General features: G+C 42.4%; 1 protein-coding gene across 2 annotated transcripts in view; it reads left to right on the top strand.

Moving 5' to 3' along the window:
• TDRD3 (tudor domain containing 3) overlaps nucleotides 1–23,944 on the top strand; it is a 110,684-nt gene that overhangs the window by 58,308 nt on the left and 28,432 nt on the right. For both annotated transcript variants that reach the window (XM_061629958.1, XM_061629959.1), the window contains exons 11-12: nucleotides 16,955–17,790; nucleotides 18,674–18,799. In XM_061629958.1, coding sequence (XP_061485942.1) covers nucleotides 16,955–17,790; nucleotides 18,674–18,799 — 962 coding nt within the window. The remainder of the gene's footprint in view (nucleotides 1–16,954; nucleotides 17,791–18,673; nucleotides 18,800–23,944) is intronic.

Consider the following 23,944-nt stretch of genomic DNA (forward strand, 5'->3'; position numbering starts at 1 on the left):
CCAACCACAGCAACTCAGGCACACATAAGCGATATTCTTCATTCCCCTGCTGCTTCCTCTGACGAGGAAGAATTTGCTGGCTTTCCCACTCAGTGTTCGCCTAACGAGCCTCCCTCCGTTTTACCACTCCAAACATCTGTTCCAATAGCTACTCAGGCACAAACATCTGCCACATCCGGGCTGCAGCTGTCTCCTGATTTCCTCTCCCAACTTCAAGCCATGCTGGCATTCTTCACCCAAATGCAGTCACTACCACAAGTTCCTGCCATACCTCAACTCAACATGGACCAACGTGCGTGTCATGAAGTTCTTCCTTCCTGTTCACCAAATCCCTTCGATGTAGCCAGAGGCAGATGTATTGACGAAGCCTCATATGAGGAGGAGCCAACCTTCACTGACCATCCTGAAGAAGGTGACTGGAGTGACTATTCAGATCATGAGGAGGACACATCGTATCGTTTGTTTAATGCCTCAGACTATCAGCCCCTGGCACGCAGGGTAATTAATACCCTTGGTCTCCAGACTGCGCCTTCAACTTCTTCCGCTCCATCTATCAAAGGGGCCAAGGTTCTCAAATCCCCAGCAGCTACTGAACGCTACATCCCGGTGCCGGACCCAGTTGCCAAATTGGCCTCTGAAGAATGGGCCCACCCATTCCAATCTCGACGCTTCAAGAACCTGGCTGACAGGCTTTATGCCCTAGCTCCGGACTTTGCCACCAAGTTAGACGTCCCTGGCATAGACGAACCAATCGCTCGCCTCGTTTCACGATCTCTTTTGCCCAGGGAAGGGGAATCCCAACTAAAGGATTCTACTGAGCGACGATTAGACTTTGCCCTCCGCAAGAATCACGAGGCCACTGCCTTCTCCATGCGTGCCTCCGCTTCAGCCTCCATTTTCGCCAGAGCATCTATGTTGTGGCTGGATGATCTTCTAGAGGACACTAATCCTGATCCTGTCGCCCTCAGAAGGTCACTGTTAAAATTATGTAAGACAGCAGCCTTTGTGGCCGATGCCACCTTGGATGCCACTCAATTGGGGGCACGAGCCATGACGGCTCAAATAGTCGGTCAACGGACCCTCTGGCTTCGTCACTGGCAAGCTGATTCAGCGGCCAGAATTAATCTATCCAGGGCTCCTTACTCCGGATCGCTACTCTTCGGCGAGGAAGCTCTAAAGGCAGTGCTGGTTGATCCAAAAGACGCCCACAAACCGGTTCTGGCCACTGTCAAAAACATCGACCACAGGCCTTTCAGGCGATTCCCTTCCTTCCATACTAACCAGCCCTTTAGTGGAACGCGGCCAGGAGGACGAGGCCGCGACTTCAGATCCTATGACCCCACTTCATTCAGGGGCTCCTGGAACCGACGCTTCCAGGGCAGAGGTCAGTATCAAGGGTGCAGGGGCAACTCATCGTCCTCATATAGGGGAGGTCCTCGCCAACGCAAGCAGTATTAACACACTGCCCATAGGTGGCAGATTACTTCATTTTGGAGACCGATGGCTGCGCCTCACTATGGTCTCCTGGATCAGGGAGCTCTTCAGTCAGGGCTATGCCATAGAGTTTTGGGCAATCCCATCAGACAGATTCCATCCGTCCCCTTGCCCAAGGGCACGAGCCAGGCACAGAATCATGCAGACAGCTATACAACACCTCTTGGACATAGCGCCAATAGAGCCAGTCCCCACAACTGAGAGGTCGGAGGGGGTGTACTCCCTCCAATTTGCTGTGCCAAAACGAGATTTATCATGGAGGGCAGTTTTGGACCTCAAGTTTGTCAACCGTTTTGTAACATATCGCAGGTTCAAAATGGAATCTCTACACTCCATTACGGAAAGCCTGCATGAAGGAGACTTCCTGGCTTCTATCGACCTTAAGGAAGCGTATCTCCATGTGCCCATTTGCATAGCCCACAGAAAGTTTCTTCGGTTTGCTTTTGGCCACCAGCACTTTCAATATAGAGCGATGCCATTCGGCCTCTCCTCTGCTCCAAGAGTGTTTACCAAAGTGCTACTCATCCTAGTGGCTTATCTCCGGACCCAAGGGGTTCATCTCTACCCATATCTGGATGATCTGCTAATATGGGCCAAGTCTGAGGAGCTGGCTCATCATCATTTAACAATCACCCTCAATGTTTTGCAGGCCTACGGCTGGCTTGTCAACTTCGACAAAAGCCATCTCCAACCAACCCAACGCCTACTACATCTAGGGGCAATGTTGGACACCCTGCAGGCAATGGTTTTCTTGGCTCCAGATCGCATCACTGCCATCACAAGCATCGCAAGGTCTCTGATGCAACAAACATCCGCAGACGTCATGCTTCTCGCCAGAGCGCTCGGGATGTTCATCTCTACAATCCACATTGTGCCATGGGCTCGAGCCCACTCTCGGCACCTTCAATGGACTCTGTTACCATTTCAACAGGACATTGCCAGCTCCAACCATCGCAAAGTTCATTTGAGCCCCGCACTGCGCCTCTCCTTCCGCTGGTGGACCAAGGTTCAACACCTCTCCAAGGGCACGTCGTTCAGAGAACCCCGCAGAACCGTTGTAACCACAGATGCCAGCCCCATCGGTTGGGGAGCCCACTGCAACTCCCAGTACGTTCAGGGGGTTTGGTCCACCGCAGAGCAAACTCAAAGCATCAACTGGCTGGAGCTAAAGGCTGTACACTTAGCTCTACGTCATTTTCAGTCTCTGTTCCCTTTGGACCATGTGCTCATTCGAACAGACAACACGTGTGTAAAATCACATTTGAACAGACGGGGGCACCAGGTCTCGTCCTCTGCAGGACTTAGCCTCCCTCATCTTTGTCTGGGCAGAACAACATCTACAATCCCTGAAAGCAGAACATCTCAGAGGGATTTGGAATGTGACAGCAGACTGGCTCAGCAGACAACAGGTCTTTCCGGGAGAATGGAAACTTCATCCAGCCATTTTCCATCGTCTCCAGTGTCGTTTCGGCGCCCTCTCAGTCGACCTATTTGCGTCCAGTCGCAATTACCAGCTTCCCAGGTACTTTGTCCGATACCTGGACTCAACAGCAGAAGCAGTGGATGCTCTGACAACACCGTGGCCAGACGGTCTATTGTACGCCTTTCCTCCCATACCATTGTTAGCCAAAACCTTGAGGAAGGCGCAAACCGAGAGGGCACAGCTGGTTCTGATAGCACCATTTTGGCCACGCTGACCGTGGTTCTCAGATCTTCTGGCAATGTCAATGATGGATCCTTGGACACTTCCAGTCAGGCCAGACCTCCTATCCCAGGGTCCAGTACTGCACCAGGACCCTACTTGGCTCAATCTAACAGCGTGGCGTTTGAACGGGGACATTTGAGGTCAGCTGGACTGTCTGATGCTGTGATTGATATTATTTTGGCCTCGAGAAGACCATCTACCACTCGCATTTATCAACATACCTGGGTGGCTTTCTCCAAGTGGTGTCAGTCCCACCACCATGATCCATCCCAGGCCACTGTGCATCAGGTGCTGCAATTTCTCCATAGCGGCTTTATGATGGGACTTCGACCTAACACTCTACGTCGGCATGCGTCCACTCTGTCGTCCATTCTCTCAGTGTCCTCTCCTGGAGATCATATTTCCTCACATCCGTTCATCAAACGTTTTTTGAGGGGAGTCGCCCTACGCTCTCCGGCTGTTGTCCATCGGTTTCCCTCATGGAGTTTGCCGAAAGTTCTGCAGGCTTTGCAACGCCCTCCGTTTGAACCCATCAGGACTGTGCCCCTACGTATGCTGTCCTTCAAGGTCTTGTTTCTGATCGCAATCACATCTGTCAGACGCATTTCGGAGTTGGGCGCACTGTCTTCTGCTCGACACCTCTGCGTCTTCCATAAGGACTCTGTTGTGCTGAAGACTGATCCTTCCTTCCGTCCCAAGGTTGATTCAGTTTTTCATTGCAACCAGGACATTGTTTTGCCTTCCTTTTGCCCGAATCCTACCCATCCTCTCGAGAAGGCTTGGCATTCGTTAGATGTCCGGAGGGCTCTCAAGACCTACCTGTCCAGGACCCAAGAGATTCGACGAACGGAGTCTCGTGTTTGTATCCTTTCATCCAAGGTCCATGGGGCATAAAGTATCCAATTCTACCTTATCCCGTTGGTTAAGGGCATGCATTACTTTAGCATATGAGTCCCTGAAGCTGTCAGTTCCAGCTAGTATAACGGCTCATTCTACCAGGTCAGCTGCCACCTCGGCTGCTTTTGCCACTAATGCTCCTGTTGCCGATATTTGTAGGGCTGCTGTCTGGTCTACCCCACACTCGTTTATAAGGCATTATAAAATTGATCGTTATGCCTCTGCTGATGCATCTTTTGGCAGATGAGTGTTGCAACAGGTTCTTAATGAGGATTAACGTGGGTGGTCCCTCCCTGTATGGGCTGCTTTGGTACATCCCGCAGTGATGGCCCACCTCCTATGGAAAATGTACCATTGGTCTCACCTGAAAGGTGATTTTCATAGGAGTGGGCCATCACAACCCTCCCAGTTGGAGGATGACTAGAGATTTTATCAATGGGTTACATGTTATTGTTACGCTATTATATTTAAATGTAAGAGTGAAGTCAAGACTCTTAGTTCTGTTATGTTATGTTGTTATCTTAGAGTTATATTGTTATGCATGTGACTATTATGTTATTTTCCTGGCGGGCCTGTTGGCCTTGTTCTTGTATTTTTAGATATCTCTTTTTAGACCCACTACGAATGAACTGGAGAGTGGGAGGGGCCTGACGCCCCTAGTCTTGACTTCAAAAACATTCTTGCCTTCGCACGATAGGTGGAACTATTTCCCACAGTGATGGCCCACTCCTATGAAAATCACCTTTCAGGTGAGACCAATGGTACATTTTCCTAATAAACTAGGGTGATCATTTGGTTTATTTTGTGTGGCCCTAGTAAGCTGAAATAGGACATTATGGCTGAAGAATGGTGGTAGACTTTGTTGTCATACTGCTATTGTAATCCCAGAAATCCATCCTGGTTGTCTATTGCATTCTTGTATAATGTCTGGTACAAGGATTGTTGTTGCATATCAGGGTGCGTTTTGTGGCCCTGGATTTTACTTTCTTAATTACCAAACTACTAAAAATAGTCAAAAGTTTTTAAATGATTGTGTTTTGTATCATTGCCTGACTGCCTGCCAGCGGATATATTTTCCAATGTGAGCCAATCATCACTATTTTGTCTCTGTGTGTAAAATAAATACCACTTTCCACAGATTTAACTATTGCCTAACAGCACAACAAATGTGATTCCTTTGTTTGTGCACCTATGTTAGGATATTCCTGAAATTAATGCAATTTGGCTTCTTCCTTGAAGCTATCTTTGAGCAGTTCTGGAGAGCAAATCAGAAACATTCCATTCATTTGCTGCTTCAGGATACATGGTGCAGCATGGTCTTTCAAAGGGGCACTTTTGTGGATTGCTGGTTGTTTCAGCATTACATACTGTACTTGATTTCTAGAAGCAAAACAACAGTTTGAGTGATTGTTTAACATTTGAGAAATAATTTAGACTTGCACATCAAACAATCTCTATTTTAGCTATTTATTTAGAACAAAGATTTCTAAATCTAAGATTTCTAACAAAAACAAAGCCAATACATCATGATAGGCTAATTTATTTATTTATTTAATTAATTAAATTTTTATACCGCCCCATAGCCGAAGCTCTCTGGGCGGTGTACATCAAGATAAAAACATTTCATATATAATTTAAAACCACATGGTCAACATAATCAACAATAAGGACATACAACAATGGGTAAAAAGTTAAAACATAATTAAATCCATACTGAAATACTAATAAATAGACAATACAAAGTACCAAAATACAAAGTGTTTCAATACAAAACTAAAATATTAACATACAAGATGTTAGGATGTTAAAAAGCCTGGGAAAAGAGGAAGGTTTTCACCTGGCGCCAAAAAGATAGTAGCGAAGGCGCCAGGCGTACCTCATCAGGAAGGGTGTTCCAAAGTTCGGGGGCCACTACCGAGAAGGCCCTCTTTCTTGTAGTCGCCTTCCGGGCGTCTCTCTGAGTAGGCATCCGGAGGAGGGCCTTCAATGTTGAGCGCAGTGTGCGGGTAGGTTCGTATCGGGAGAGACGTTTCATCAGGTATTGCGGGCCCGTGCCGTGTAAGGCTTTATAGGTTAAAACCAGCACCTTGAATCGGGCCCGGAAACATATAGGCAGCCAGTGCAAGCGGGCCAGAATCGGTGTTACATGTTCTGACCGCTTAGTCCCAGTTATCAGTCGGGCCGCTGCATTTTGCACGAGCTGCAGTTTCCGAACTGTCTTCAAGGGCAGCCCCACGTAGAGTGCATTGCAGTAGTCCAATTTCGAGGTTACCAGAGCATGAATGACTGAAGCAAGATGTTCCCTGTCCAGATATGGGCGTAGCTGGGCCACCAGTCTAAGTTGGTAAAGCGCACTACGTGCCACCGAGGCTACCTGCGCCTCAAGTGACAGGGATGGGTCCAGAAGGACTCCCAAGCTGCGCACCTGCTCCTTCAGGGGGAGTGTAACCCCATCCAGAACAGGTCGAACATCCATCATCTGGTCAGGGGATCCATTTACTAACAGCATCTCAGTCTTGTCTGGATTGAGCCTCAATTTGTTCACTCTCATCCAGTCCATTATCGCGGCCAAGCATCGATTTAGCACTTCGACGGCCTCACCTGAGGAAGATGAAAAGGAGAAGTAGAGCTGCGTATCATCAGCGTACTGATGCGAATGCACTCCAAAACTCCTGATGACAGCACCCAGCGGCTTCATATAGATGTTAAAAAGCATGGGGGACAGAACTGATCCCTGCGGGACTCCATATTGGAGAGCCCAGGGTACCGAGCAATGCTCCCCAAGCACTACTTTCTGGAGGCGACCCACCAGATAGGAGCGGAACCACTGCCAAGCAGTACCTCCAACTCCCAAATCCGTAAGCCTCTCCAGAAGGATACCATGGTCGATGGTATCAAAAGCCGATGAGAGGTCAAGGAGAATCAACAGGGTTACACTAATATATCATTAAGTAAGTCCCTGGTCCCAGATCTTACATGGGACAGAATTTGCAGTGCAAAAGGATCCTGGGGGAGGCAGAGGATCGGCGTACGTGGAAGCAGCTCGGCCTCAGAGCAGGCCAGTGTTTAGGGTGGAACTCTGGCCAAAGCCAATCAGGAAGCTGGCTCTTGCAGAAGTTGGACATGTGTGTGAACCAGAGGGAGAACTAGCCTCCATCTGGTCCACCCATGACCTATTTAGAGGAGACTTACCCATCCACAGCAGCCAGTTCTGGTGAAACTTCATGGTGATGTCAGGTGATTGGGGAGGTCACCCACCAGCCATATCCAGATTCCCTCTCTTGACCTACATAGAGATGGAAAAATAGGGAACAAAATGTTTTTTACTTAATAGGTCATAATACACTGCAGATCAGGATGGGTTTTTGTGTGTGTGTGTTTATCTTCTCTGTTTCGGAGAGTATTGGGAGGATGCAAGCTGTTTCTTGTGAAGGTGAACTGGTGAAAACAATACTATGGCCAACATTCAGTGTCCAGAATTTGGGACTCCTGGGAAGATAACAACAGAAAGAATATAACAGAGAGTGGGGCAAGAGGAGGAGGAGATAAAAAGCTAACTCAGTTCAGTGTGGTAACAAGAAACAGTGAACCCTAGGAAGCTATAGACATAGAAATACTGAATCACTAGCTACAATAAAAGTGTGCACACACATTTATTTTTTTATTTTATTTTATTTTATTTTATTTTATTTTATTATACTCGTATACCGCCCATAGCCGAAGCTCTCTGGGCAGTTTACAGTAACTAAAAACATTAAAACAAATACAATTTAAAACAGATCTTATAACAACAATTTAAAACACAATTTAAAAATTTAAACAGTATAAAACACATGCTAAAATGACTGGGAGAAGAGGAAAGTCTTGACCTGGTGCCGAAAAGATAACAGTGTTGGCGCCAGGTGCACCTCGTCAGGAAGATCATTCCATAATTTGGGGGCCACCACTGAGAAGGCCCTCTCCCTTGTTGCCAGACTCCGAGCAGGCACCCGGAGGAGGGCCTTTGATCTTGAACGTAGTGTACGGGTGGGTTTGTATTGGGAGAGGCATTCCATCAGTTATTGTGGTCCTAAGCCGTGTAAGGCTTTATAGGTCAAAACCAGCACCTTGAATCGAGCTTGGAAACATACAGGCAGCCAATGCAAGCGGGCCAGAATCGGTTTTATATGTTCGGACCGTCTGGTCCCTGTTACCAATCTGGCCGCTGCATTTTGCACAAGCTGCAGTTTCTGAACCATCTTCAAAGGCAGCCCCATGTAGAGTGCATTGCAGTAATCTAATTTGGAGGTTACCAGAGCATGAACAACTGAAGCCAGGTTATCCCTGTCCAGATAGGGACGTAGTTGGGCCACCAACTGAAGTTGGTAGAAGGCACTCCGTGCCACCGAGGCTACCTGAGCCTCAAGTGACAGAGATGATTCTAGAAGAACCCCCAAGCTACGAACCTGCTCCTTCAGGGGGAGTGCAACCCCATCCAGGACAGGTTGAACATCCACCATCTGGTCAGAAGAACCCCCCACTAGCAGCATCTCCGTCTTGTCTGGATTGAGCCTCAGTTTATTAGCACTCATCCAGTCCATTGTCGCAGCCAGGCACCGGTTCAGCACATTGACAGCCTCACCTGAAGAGGATGAAAAGGAGAAATAGAGCTGCGTGTCATCAGCATACTGAGGGCAATGCACTCCAAAGCTCTGGATGACCGCACCCAGCGGTTTCATGTAGATGTTGAACAGCATGGGGGACAGAACTGACCCCTGCGAAACCCCATACTGGAGCGTCCAGGATGCCGAGCAATGTTCCCCAAGCACCACCTTCTGAAGCCGACCCACGAAGTAGGAGTGGATCCACTGCCATGCAGTCCCTCCCACTCCCAACTCAGCCAGTCTTCCCAGGAGGATACCATGGTCAATGGTATCAAAAGCCGCTGAGAAATCAAGGAGAATAAGCAGAGTCACACTCCCCCATCTCTCTCCCGACAAAGGTCATAATACAGGGTGACCAAGGCTGCTTCTGTGCCAAAACCAGGCCGGAAGCCCGACTGAAATAGATCCAGATAATCGGTCTCATCCAAGAGTGTCTGGAGCTGGCCTACAACCACTCGTTCCAGGACCTTGCCCAGGTATGGAACATTTGCTACCGGCCTATAGTTATTAAGATTTTCTGGGTCCAGGGAAGGTCTCTTCAGGAGTTGTCTCACTACTGCCTCTTTCAGGCAGCCAGGGACCACCCCCTCTCGCAGAGAGGCATTAATCACCTCCCTGGCCCAGCCAGCTGTTCCGTCCCTGCTAGCTTTTATTAGCCAAGAAGGGCAAGGATCCAGCACAGAAGTGGTTGCATGAACCTGTCCAAGCACCTTGTCAATGTCCTCAAGCTGCACCAACTGAAACTCATCCAAGAAATCGGGACAAGGCTGTGCTCTGGATACCTCGCTTGATTCATCTGTTATAACAGTGGAGTCTAAGTCCTGGGGGATACTAAAGATTTTATCCTGGAAGTGCCTAGCAAATTCATTACAGCGGGCCTCAGATGGTTCTACCTTGTCCCTGGGGCCAGAGTGTAATAGCCCCCAGACAACTCTGAAGAGCTCGGCTGGGTGGCAGAGTGATGATTCGATAGTGGCAGCAAAATATTGTTTTTTTGCTGCCCTTACTGCCCCTAAATACAGCTTACCATAGGCACTTACCAGTGTATAATTGCATCCACCAGGAGTTCGTCTCCATCTGCACTCAAGCCGTCTCTGATATTGTTTCATCGCTCTCAGCTCTGGGGTATACCATGGAGCCGTACAAGCTCTACACAGGAGAGGGTGCTCAGGAGCAATCACGTCAACTGCCCTGGTCATTAATGCAGTAATTATCGAACTATTGCCTTAATATCCCATGCAAGTAAAGTAATGCTCAAGATTCTACAACAAAGGCTCTTACCATATATGGAGCAAGAAATGTCAGACGTCCAAGCTAGATTTAGAAAGGAAAGAGGCACCAGAGATCATATTGCAAACATACGTTGGATAATGGAACGGAGCAAGAAATTTCAGAAGAAAATCATCCTGTTCCTTATAGATTACAGCAAAGCCTTTGACTGTGTAGATAATGAAAAACTATGGAATGCTTTAAAAGAAATGGGGGTACCTCAGCACCTGATTGTCCTGATGCGCAACCTATACTCTGGACAAGAGGCTACTGTAAGGACAGAATACGGAGAAACCGACTGGTTCCCAATCGGAAAGGGTGTGAGACAGGGGCGTATTTTATCACCCTATTTATTTAATCTATACGCAGAACATATCATACGAAAAGCGGGATTGGATGAAGATGGAGGTGTGAAAATTGGAGGGAGAAATATCAATAATTTAAGATATGCAGACGATACCATACTACTAGCAGAAACTAGTAATGATTTGAAATGAATGCTGATGAAAGTAAAAGAAGAAAGCACAAAAGCAGGACTATAGCTGAATGTCAAAGAGACTAAAGTAATGACAACAGAAGATTTATGTAACTTTAAAGTTGAGAACGAGGACATTGAACTTGTCAAGGATTATCAATACCTTGGCACAGTCATTAACCCAAATGGAGACAATAGTCAATAAATCAGAAGAAGGCTAGGACTGGGGAGGGCAGCTAGGAGAGATCTAGAAAAGGTCCTCAAATGCAAAGATGTATCACTGATGACTAAAGTCAGGATCATTCAGACCATGGTATTTCTGATCTCTATGCATGGATGTGAAAGTTGGACAGTGAAAAAGGTGGATAAGAGAAAAATCAACTCATTTGAAATGTGGTGTTGGAGAAGAGCTTTGCAGATACCATGGACTGCAAAAAAGGCAAATAATTGGGTGTTAGAACAAATTAAACCAGAACTGTCACTAGAAGCTAAAATGATGAAACTGAGGTTATCATACTTTGGAAACATGAGAAGACAGGATTCACTAGGAAAGACAATAATGCTGGGAAAAACCTACGGGAGTAGAAAAAGAGGAAGGCCGAACAAGAGATGGATTGATTCCATAAAGGAAGCCACAGACCTGAACTTACAAGATCTGAACAGGGTGGTCCATGACGGATGCTATTGGAGGTTGCTGATTCATAGGGTTGCCATAAGTCGTAATCGACTTGAAGGCACATAACAACAACAACAACAAGAACAAGCAGCTGAGATAGAGCTGCCTGCCATCCATATTATGGGAAGTGTTTTTTTCCCTAGTTTGCCCCATGGCCTACATGTTAGGCTTTGGTTCCTTTCGCAAATGAAATCACCTTTATTTAGTTACCAACTTGTCATGTCTCATGAACTTTGAGGCATGCGGTTCAGAGAAAATTGAAGCACTAAGCCAGGTTTTACTATTTTATAACCTTTAATGAGATCTCTGGAAAGAGTTGTTTAATAAATTCCTGTAGTTGCAATCATGTGAAATAGAAGAGTAAAGTTTTCCTATCATGCCTCTGGGGATGGAGCAACTCCCCTATGAGGAAAATTTACATCATTGGGGGCTTTTTAGTTTAGAGAAAAGCCAAGTAAGAGGAGACGTTATACAGGTCTATAAAATAATGACTGGTGTGGAGAAAGTGGATAGAGAAAAGTTTTTCTTCCTCTCTCATAACACTAGAACTTGGGGAAATCTAATGAAATTGAAAGTTGGAAGATTCAGGACAAACAAAAGAAAGTACTTCTTTACATACCATATAATTAAATGATGGCATTCACCACAAGGAGTGGTGATGATCACCAATTTGGATGGCTTTAAATGAGAATTAGTGAAATTCATCTAGGATAAGGCTCTCAATGGCTACTAGCCATGATGGCCATGTTTTATCTCTACTGTTGGAGGCAGCACACTTCTGAATGATGGTTGCTGGGGATCATAAGTGGAGAGAGTGCTGCTGTGTTCATGTCCTCCTTGCAGGCTTCCCCTAGGCATCTTGTTGGCTACTGTGAGAACAGGATACTGGACTAGATGGGCCATTGGCCTGATCCAGCAGACTCTTCTTAAGAATCCTGCACTGATTGGGGTATGTGTTAGAACTGTGAAAACAATAATAAAAAGTTACCCAATCCTGCACTTTCAAGGTATGTCTGATGAATGTATTTAAATCAGATGTTGTGATTTTGAAACTGAAAAATTAAAACAGATTTTATATTAGAAAACATTTACTAATATGGAAGCTAAAACCTGAAATGTAAATATCTACATTGCAAGGATAGTGTTTTCCTGGATCATTTATCATTTATCATCACTAAAAACATTGATACCTACTGTGTTAGACAGCTGAAAATAGTAATGTTGTGTTCTTTTGCTTTGTGTATTCAAATTTTCTTTACTGCTGCCAAATAAGGAAAATATGGAGATTTCCCCATGTAAGAATATGCAGTTGTCATACTTAAAGAAATTATTCTGAAATGTATAGACATTGACCCTCCAACTATTGTATGTTGAGTTAAAATCGAACAAACATAGCATGAAGGTAGTGTGAGGGTTGTCACTGGTCTAAGAGGTGTGTGTGTGAGAGATGTTTTGCTCTAGAAATTGTAATCTAATAATGCATTATTGAATGGCTGCATGGCTTCTGGTAGTGGGATAAACAGAGGAAGCATGGACATATAATGTGTAATTGAAAGACCAAGGAAAAAACAGTCCAAAGAGCTATTTTTTCATTAAGTAAAATCCAAAAAAACTCGAGATTTATTCCGTGCATGTTATAAATATTTTGCACTGTTACATTATGGATCTCTTCCAGTCCTTTTGAACCCACTGTTGCCAAAATTAAAGTAAAATGGATGAAGTTATAGCCTCAACGCATTAATAGTGGCCAGGTACAAAATCCTGCAGGAAATTTTACAGAGAGCTTTAATCCAGGGATGGGGATCCTGTGGCCCTTTACATGTTATTGGACTCCCATCAGTACCAGTCAGCATGGCCTATGACCAGGTATGATATAATTTGTAGCCCAACAGAATCTGGAGGCCACATGATCCTCCTCCTCTGCTTTTTAACCTAAGAAGTGAGGGATTATTGCCTACTAAAGAAAAAGGATTCCTTGGGGGATTGCTTCAATCCCAGCACTACTATAACATAAGCAGACTGAGGAACCTACCCACCCCATCTCCCCTTCTATTAATCCTTTTCCAGTGATCCATGAGCCCAAACTCTCAAAAGGCAAACATACTTTCACTGGACAGTAGTAACAAACTTAATTTGACACATGCTGTTTTGTCACTAGACATCTCCTCAGCTATTATGGTAAAAGGAAATTGGGGGAAATGGCTTGGAAAATGCTTCACTCATTGGCTTGATTGCAAGAAAGGAAAGCTTTCGTCTTATACTAGGTAGTTTTAAGATGACAAGCATTTCCTTTTTAAGCTGTCAGTCAATCATTTTATTCACTTAAGCTGCCATAAATCTGTGACCTTCAAACAATCATATCAAGCTAATCTCTTTTCCTTTGAAGGAAACCACAAAAATTCATTGGTTTGGAAACATCTGCTGTGATGGTTAATAAAATCAATGTTTATTGAATGGACGGCGGCTTTCAAAGTCCAAAATTACTGTTAAATACAAATAGTCTGACTTGAAAGGGACCTATAAGGCCACCTAGTCCTAGTTCAACTCAAGAATCCCAAGTTAAAGCATACCCAACAGGTGCCTGTCCAGCTGCCTCTTGAATGCCTGCTGTATTGGAGAGCCCACCACCTCCCTAGATAATTGGTTCCATTGTTAAACTGTTCTAACAGTTAGGAAGTTTTGCCTGATGTTCAGCTGAAATCTGGCTTCCTGTAACTTGAGCCCATTATTCCGTATCCTGCATTTTGGAATAATTGAGAAGAGAAGTATTCCCCATCTTATAGCTGTGCATTTGGTTTCTTTTTCCTAGGTGTAGAACTTTGCACTTATCCCTGTTACATTTCATTCTGCTGTTATCATTTTTTCTGAGTTTATTAAAGTTTATTAAAATTGGCTTTCCTAAAGTCCAGCATACTTGTATGGCTACACCCAGCTTTTGCTTCCTTTAAAATCAAGGGCTCAAGTATAACATGGTCACTTTCCGCCAGAGTTCCCGTAACTGCCACTTCATCCATTATGTCGTCTCTTTGGTTACAAGTCAAGGACAGCTGATCCTCTAGGTTCTTCCTCCACTTTCTGTAGGAGAAAGTTATCATCAACACATGTCAGAAATTTTTGGGAGGGCGATGTTTCGCAGAATTTGCCCTCCAACAGATATTGGGGTAATTGAAAACCCCCATTACTACTACATCATGCCTCCTTGAAACATTGGCAATTTGCTTTTGAAAAGTTTCATCCTTGCCTTCTCTTTGATTGGGTGGTCGGTAGTAGAATCCAACCACCATGTTCCTCTTATTCCTTGCCCCATTTATTTTAATCCAAATGGTCTCAATGTGGCTACCAAACTCATCTTCCTGCATTTCTGTGCAGGGATATATATATTTTAACATACACAGTGACTATGCCTCCCTTTCTATTCCTTCTGTTCTTTTTGAACAATTTATATCCTTCAGTTACTGTATTCCAGTCATGGAAGTCATCCCACAACGTTTCAATTATACCTTTCAAGTCGTATTTATCCTTCTGTATTAATAGTTCAAGTTCATCCTGTTTGTTTCCTATACTCTGGACATTAGTATATAGGCATCAAAGACTGTGTGATTTATGGTCTGGCTTCCTTCCTACATTTTTATTAAGACTATTATTGGGCCCTATTAAAGCTGTTCTCTCAGGTCCTGTTATTGTGCATAAGCATCAATCATTACCTCCAAGTTTAGGATTCAGTTTAAAGCCCTCCTAATGAAGTTCTCCATGCTGTGGCCAAACACATTCTTCCTAATCCTTGAGAGGTGCAATCCCTCACTTGTAAGCATTCTGTCTTCCAGGAAGTGTAGCCCATAGTCCCAGAATCCAAATCTCTTGCATTGACACCACTTTCGGAGTCAGTAATTCACCCAGAGTATTTTATTTTTATTTTCTACTCCTAAGCACTGGAAGGATGGATGAGAAAACCACCTGGACCTGAGCTTCAAGGTCTGATGTGATTTCTTTGTAGCTCTGTTTGGCAGTATCATTTGTTCCCTCATGGATGAGAAGAGATATGTGTCAGCAGGCCTTTATGAGTATTGGCAACCCTTCAGTCATATCTTTAATCTGTCCTCCAGGAAGACAGCATACCTGGCAAGTCCATGGGTCTTCTTGGCAGACTTGGGTTTCAATCCCACGCAGTAGGAAGTCTCCCACTACTACTATTACTCGTGTTGTATGGCATGGTTTCATTGCCCCTGCTTGACTAAGCTTCAGCCTCCCCTTCACTCTCCTGTGGAGTTTCCTGTAATCCTTTATCTGCAGGCTGTCCTCCAGTCTCATCCTCACGTGCCTGAAAGCATTTCCATAGTTCCTCTGGTGCTCTTCTGCTCCAAACTGTCACTCTTTCCCACAGAGTTTCCTTTCTCTTTGATCCGTTTCAGAAGTCATAGCCAATTCATGGTTTTGAGTCTGTGATCATTCCATGAGATAACTTCCTTTGATGCATTGATTTCATTCTCCGTTACCTTATTTGCCTGATATCCACATCAAGCCAGACAATGGTTACCTGATAAGTAGAAAACATTCCAAATCATGGTTTGTACATGCACATCATAGTATGGTTCGAAAGCAGTTGCTGATTAGTGGTAATCATAGCTTGCCCAATTGAAACGTCACGGTAAACCAGGAGAAGGAGAAGAAAAATTGTACAAGATGGATCATGCGAGCCTGTGAGTTTGGTCATAATATCTGAACTAGTTCAGTATATCAATATCTAAGCCCTGCTGGTCCATGAAAAAGAGGGAATAGGAGATCTGCTTTGCTTGCTTTTCTCTTCCTGGTTTTAGAGACACATGACGGAGTTAGAGCCAGTTTTTCCAGCATGTTATAGCCAACTATGCTGCTTGGCTTGCCTGTGCATGAAACTTCACTGCCCTGCTCCCCCCCACTTCTATATCCTCTTCATTTCTTTGAAGGATGGGAGGTATATTTTTAATAAAAGAAATAACCATTCATCTGCTGCTGAAACTTATCTTTTCTGATGACTGTCACTGAAAAATATTTAAAGCATTGCACTAGTGATGAGATTTGCTCCATGACCATAAGAAATTATTAAAATTTGTGCTTGTAGTCCACTCCTGATGTTGTTCTATAGGAAGTTATTGTACAGTTTAACTGTTCCTGCCTCCCTGTAATATTCTGTCCTCTCATACAAGTATCCTGCACATGAAATTAAACATTGTTTATCTTTTAGCCCACACACATAGACAACCACAATGACCAAACTTAAGCACCTTTTAGTCCTATTGATGTCTAAGGGGCATGTACCTATATATATTCCATTGAAATCAGAAAAACTTCAAAGTGCTTATCTTCGGATGGATCATGCCCCAAATATTTAACTCCAACAATATCATTCCAGTTAATTTTACAGCATGTGAATAGTTTCCCATATGTCTTGCTTACCTAGGTGATTAACTTGCTTCTTGGTTGTACCCAGTGGAAAGGTGTATCTTGGGAATGACAGTTCAATGCAGTTTTTTATGTTGTGATTTAAAAAAAAACCCTTTTTTAATGTTAATTCTTGAATTTTAAATGTTTGTTAGGCATCTTAGAAGTCTTTGCTGAAAGGCAGGATACAAATCTTAAATAACTAAAATAAATCAAGCGTGACCACCAGAGCGCAGTGTTAAACCCCATGTATTATTTCTACACCAGATGAATGACTTAATATCTGTTTCCAAACTGAATACCTAAACTGTCTTTAGGAAATAAAATTTCGATATAAATTAGCTGTGCCAGTAATAAATGTTGTGTTTCTTTTGTAGAACCAAAGCTACATATATCACTGCAGCATCAGGGACAACAGAGAGTAATGAATACTGAACAAAATGGCATAAAAATATATAACCACCAAATGCATGTTCCTCGAAATGACACTAGACAGCCAAGGAATGAGAAGCCACCTCGTTTTCAGAGAGACAGTCAAAATTCAAGGCACGTCATGGAGGGGAGTGGATTAATGAGAGCCAGAGCTTCCGACAGACAAAATTCTTTGGGCCCTGAGCAATGGGTTGAAGAGAGAAATAGATGTGATAGATTTTATCCTCGAAAAGATATTGCATATCCCACAGCTGTTCACCCAGGTGACTTTCATTTCAAGAGGAGGGACAACCCTGTGCAAAACAGACAAGGAAAAGTTGCATCACTCATGGAAACAAAAGAGAACTCGGCTGCTCAAGATACATCTGACAGCAATAATCAGAAACAGGGAAGTAGGGAAAGTCAGATACACCATCCTGACAATTTCTATGATAGGAAAACACTAATGCTAACAAATGAAAGTTTAACCAGCTTACAAAATGAGCAGCACTTTGGTATGAACATAGATTATCAAAAACCTGTTAGAACTGATCATTTTAGTTCTGTACCGAATGGCGATGTGGAACATTTTCAGAAAGGAAGGAGAGTTGGACCTATTAAAATGCCTGCACCCAACCTGACCACATCATTTGATGTCAAAATGTACTATGATACTGGGCCCAAAAAGAGATCTGGGCCCATCAAACCAGAAAAAATGATGGAACCATCTATTTCAGGAGAGTATGGGAAAAGCTGGCAACCAGGGGATGAATGTTTTGCTCTTTACTGGGAAGACAACAAGGTATGTCCTACTTAAATCAAGTCAGCTTATACTGTTTTAAGTGAATGAGTCATCTTTATACTCTCAAAGAATGGCTGTTGGTTTTGAAAAGGGATATTGATTAATACCTTGCTTCCTGGGTTTCTAAAGTTTTCCTGTCCTAGTTTATGTAGCTTTCTCCTGGGATGTGTGGAAATAAGAAATTTCTTGTCATATCTGTAGTATTATTTATTACAGAGCATGTTTCCTTACAAGCAGTTGACTTAAAGTAATCCTAACTTGCATGGGTAATGCATGCAAAGCTTATAGTGGAGCTCTCATGAATGCTTTGATGTCTCATGTGATCTTAAGAGAGAGATGAGCAGCTGTGTTTGCTTATTCTGTGTAAAGTGTATAAACATTTAAGGCACTTAAGCAATTTAAGGGTATTTTTGTTTTTTACCAATTAATTGACTATATTTACATATTTAATAAAACCCTTTAAACTTTCCTTGAATCTTAAAAAAGGCATCTACAATTTAAGATTCAAGGGAATGTATGATAATTTACAATTAAGAAACAAAAGCAACCCGTCATTGTTAGAATGAATTGCCATCTTTTAATTTTAATGATTATTCTCTAGTACATAATAGCCCCAAAAGCAGAGCAGTGTGCCCTCAACTCATGCCTCACTTGTTAAATTGCCCCTCTCCATTTATTCAGCTAAACTGTTGGTTGATTGATCTACTGATTTAAAACTTGCAAGAGATCACTAACAGTTTTTTAAAAAAGGGAGGACAGAGTTCCTATCTGCTATTACCTATGACTTTTCCTAATTCTATTACAGATTTGTTTTTATTACATGGTCTATGCATATAGTGTTACTTTTGCAAGTGAAATATGTGAACTTTAATTTCCCCCCCAGTTTTATCGGGCAGAAATTGAAGCTCTTCATTCCTCCGGGACAACTGCAGTTGTTAAGTTCTGTGATTATGGAAACTATGAAGAGGTGTTACTAAGCAACATCAGGCCCATTCAAGCTGACACCTGGGTACGTGATAATAAATTGTATACAAAGAGATAAAGTGCATAGTTCATACGAACAATGAAGCCATAAACAGATGACTGGTAATCGTGCAGAGGGTTTTGAAGTAAAAGCCTGAAGAAAAGACCTTTATTACATATCCATCCATAACAATGCCTTAAAGAAGCATGTGGTCTTATAGTCATGTAATAAAATGTAAATTGTTTGGGCAATATACTCTTGAGTCACTAGCAAAATAATATTTATATGAAAAAATTAATGGTATGCTTTTAAAATTTACTCTGTAAAATTAAGTGTTCTCACTAACGGCTTCCATATGATCTGTTTTGGTTTAGGAGATGATGAATTCTAAGACTTAAATTCCAAAGGGTTTTTTAATCTCTCTGTATGTACAGGTAAAATTAGAACCACCTCCATCATTGTCTTAATTGTGCTCATTCCTTTGACAAATGTTAGATAAATATATTAGATATAATAATAATAAAGACCTACAGTGCTTCGTAAAACATGCCATTCTAAAAGGTCTTATACATCGTATTCACAGGAAGGTGCAAAGCTGTTAGGTAAAAGCAGAGTTCCAAAAAGGTTTCGTTTGGTCTATGTTTATACAAGAACAGTTGAGTTGTATCAAGAGAAGCGCAAATTGCCTCCCACCCATTTTTCCCCTCAGTTCCCCACTCGTATGGCTGCCTCCTGCCCTGATTCTGAGTTTGTTGTAGTGGAGAGGAGGGGTGGGGATTTCCATTATAGAAGCATCCTTGGTTACTACCCACTGCTTTAAACTCAGTTGTTGTGGACCTGTATCAGTAATTGGCTGTGATAACACTTTATAACTGCCATGTTAATGATACACATAAGAGTGAATACTTGAATTGGCTTTTGCATTTTTAATCCTGAAATGCTCCCTTTCTGAGTTTTTTAATGGAATTTTGACAACCCAGTAGGAAATTTTAAAAAAGCATTTTTAAAAAAAACTCCAAATGTTTTTTATAATTTTATGACTTACCACAGCAATTAAAGTAGCAATTACCAGCACTATTGCTACATTTTTCACACTAGCGATAATACCTCAGGTTTAATTCTCTCACAAATTGCTTCATACATATTCTGTTAGTTGGTGGACCTTGGCATACTGTGTTTACCCTTTCATACAAGCTTCTGCATTCTCTTAGTACAAGTTATTTCTAGCAATGAGGTGTATTCAGGATGGGTACAGTCATTTGATGTCTAGAGTCTCCTACTCTTTTCCATCCCATTTCTATTTCAGATTAGCCCTCAGATTCTCTGGAGTCTATCCCAATCTGAAATGTATCATGTAATGCCACAGCCCTTGGTGCGGGTCCCCTTGTGGTTCTTCTAACACAAATCCCAGAGTTCCTGGCAACAGAGGAGTAGGTAATGAAACCCTCAGTGCTGCAGCACATCCTTTCTGCAGCATCTCAAGATGGGAACCAGAAAAATCTCGAGTACTGTGGCAAGCATGCAGTGCAGTAATTAGGCCCCAGTTTGGGTCAGCAAAGAAGGGTCCAGGCCATACTGTAGCAGACACTAAAAAACCCAACTTACATTATACCTGTACCTAGATACCCAATATACTCATATCTCAGAAGCTCTTTAGTTTTTCAGATGTCCAGTGGATATCCAACAAATAATTCAGGTCATTTCAGGATGAAATAGGAGGATCCATCCAATGCTTGTACTCTAATTTGTATTAATGTACTGCTAAAGAGGAGTTCTGTTAGTTCAGTGTTAGTAAAATTATAGGCTTGGTCAGCCTATTGCATGATCTGCTTTCCTGAGGGACATTGCCTGCTTTGTGCTTCTTTCTGCTTGTGGTGGCTGCAGACATACCATTCCCAGCCAGCATGGTTCATTATGATGCTATGGTCATGCACAGTCCATAGCATCATGAGGAAAGCTGGCACATGGGTCTAGAATGGCACCAGATGAAAATGCAGGGGTGGAAGAAAGAAAAAGGGGCTCAGTGAGACGGAGGCAGTCTGTTGAAAGACAGGAATGTAGTCTACAATGTGAGCAGTCGCCAGTTCATTCACAGTGATTTGAAGTTACTAGGTGTGCTATCTCCTTTATGTACAAAGAAATTGTGGCCATTGCTAATTGTCTTGCCTCAAATTTTACATAATGCCAGTACACATAATAGACATATTTAAACTGAGGATAAACATAGTAGCATATAGTATGCACTTTTAGGATTTGATGGTGTGAGTGGGTGAATGATGCTCTAGTTGCAGTAGGCATCCAGCATACTCTCCAAACTGTACTTTGTTTTGTTTTGATACTGCATCTGGAGGTGTACTTTGAAATGGATTTTTTTTCTTTTGCTTGCTTATCCTGGAATTCAGTAATTTCCATTTTGTCAAAAATAAAAATTGATAAGCCTTTTAGAGTTGTATAGGTTCAATCATATGGTTCTAACTCAAAGTTCTTCACCATAATTGCTTTGTGTCCTGGCAGACAAAATAGCATTCATTCCCTAATACCAAAACATCTTTTAAGGAATACAAGTACAGGAAAGTGTATTACTATAGAAATGCATTTCAATTATATCAAAAGTAAAAGAAAGGGCTAAATGAATTCTGTATATTTCCTAAAGCAATAAATGTGAGATTTTGATTGTGTTCTTATTAGACATGCAGATCTTTCAACAGAAAATGTAGATGAAGAAGCTTGCACTTTCTGTTGCTCAAGTATTGTTTGAACATTGCACTTGGCTATAGATATGTACCCTTATATATGTAATCCACTGTTGTGCTAAATGTAGCAGTGATCACAGAATAAAGGTATATGTTTGCAACAAAGCAGCCCAAAATTACATCACAAGAACAAGCTTTTTCTTTTGCAACATTCAAAATAAATTTGAAAAGCATGCATTGTTCAGAGGCTTCAGACTAAGTTAAGTCTGTTCTGTAGAAATGTAAAATAAACACAAGATAACTTGAACCTAAAGTGTTATGTTTTTCTCAGATTTCAGGAATACTTTTGCTACAAATAATTATATATGTCAGCATCTAACTTCATTGTCAGTCCCAGTTTTTCTCTCATACATTTGTGTGCTTCTCAGTAATCTCATGTAGCATTTGGCTTTATTTCTGGAAGTAGAACTTAACCATCTGGTTATAATGTAGCTATTCCGAATTACTGTTTAATACTACTAAAGCGCTATAGTTGTCCTACAGAAGTAATAAAGCACAGTTAAGAGTGGGTGCTTCATTAATGAGATTCATCTTGACAAAAAGTACCTCTTGTATCAGTCAGAAATTTTTAAACTTTCCATCTTCATAGAACACTTTTCACACCAACATGTCTGCCAAGGATCTCCTGTGCATTGCAGAGGATTCTGGAGCATGTTTTAGGATGCACATGAACATCATATGAGGCATTGGTCAGGCCTGTTGGGGTCTCATCACTGCCCTGCATGAGCCTAGAACAAGCAAGCTGAACCCTTGGAAGTTAGGTATGATTAAACCATACATTTGTTCTGTCAGCCTTTTCATAATTTCAGAAAACTGAATAATAAGCAGTACTGTTTATGTCTGAAGTCTCTTTTCCAAATTCACACACTCTACTTTTACATTACTGGTAGTATATTGGTAACCACCAGTAAAACAAGGCTGTGAATTGGCACTAATACTCTAGCTAAGGGCACACAGTCTTGTCCACACAAGCAAAGTTGTACACTGTGTACTTGGATATTGCTTCTGTGTAAAAACCACAGAGGTGACCAATCTGAGAGTAAGTTCTCAGGGTGTCTGGATCAGCTGTGTCACATGGCAAAGTGGTAAGGAGAATTTCTCTGCCCAAAATGTGAAGATAATGTGTGGTAAAATGATCATATGTAAGGCTTCTGTTTTTACATAAGTACAGTTGCTATAAAACTGCATGTAAAAATTATGTCCGGAATACTGATCTACTGGCTGGTCAATTGAACACCTGTATTTGACTACAGTCAAATATTCTATGAAATAAATATTATTATTCGACAAACAGCAATCTTTTTTTGTCATCTAATAGAAATGGTAGGAGTGAGAGGCCCCTTGCTTCAACCGTGCTGAAGACAGGATTTATTTCTCTCATATATATATGCATGTGCACACACTATACATACTTAGGAGTAGGCTTCTCTTCCTTACAACTTACTTAGAGAACTGCTTTCTTTCCAGTTAAGCCACATGGCCTGCTTTCTTCTCCTAGCCATGTGCAGTAACTCACAGAATTTGTAGAAAGGGTTTAAACAATTAAAATAGGACTGTATGACTTTTCAGAAATTTTAATAGCAATGATCACGGATGATAAGGAGCAGTTATTGATGATATTAGATACACTTGGTGAAGTCACATGTGCTACCATGCCATCCAGGGATGACGTCATGGATTATATGACATCAGTACATCCATTTTAGATTGGCAAGTACTTGTGTTATATCTGGTGAAATGTTGCTTGTATGTCTAATTTATTTATTTATTACTTATTTATTTATTTATTTATTTATTTTGCTTTTATACCGCCCTTTAGCAATAAGCTCTCAGGGCGGTGTACAACAATAAAAACAGGTTAAAATACAAGTGAGTATAAATAAAATGCACTATAAAACATATGTGAAAACAAGATTGCAACAAAAAAAAAATTAAAATTAACATTTGAAATTTAAAATTTAAATTTAAAAAGCCTGGGCAAAGAGGTAGGTCTTTACCTGACGCCAAAAAGATAACAAAGAAGGCGCCAGGCGTATCTCATCAGGGAGGTCGTTCCATAATTTGGGGGCCACTACTGAGAAGGCCCTAGTTCTAGTTATTGCTCTCCGGGCCTCGCTATGCGTTGGGACCCGGAGAAGGGCCTTCGACGTCAAGCGCAGCGAGCGGGTAGATACATAGCGGGAGAGGCGTTCCGCCAGGTATTGCGGTCCGATGCTGTTAAGGGCTTTATAGGTAAGAACCAACACTTTGAATCTGGCCCGGAAACATATTGGTAGCCAGTGCAGTTGGGCCAGAATAGGTGTTATATGGTCAAATTTCTTTGTCCCAGTAAGAACTCTGGCCGCAGCATTCTGCACCAGCTGAAGTTTCCGAACCGTCTTCAAAGGTAGCCCTACGTAGAGTGCATTACAGTAATCCAATCTAGAGGTTACCAGAG

This window comes from Rhineura floridana, chromosome 5, assembly GCF_030035675.1.
Source record: "Rhineura floridana isolate rRhiFlo1 chromosome 5, rRhiFlo1.hap2, whole genome shotgun sequence".
NCBI lineage: Eukaryota > Metazoa > Chordata > Lepidosauria > Squamata > Rhineuridae > Rhineura > Rhineura floridana.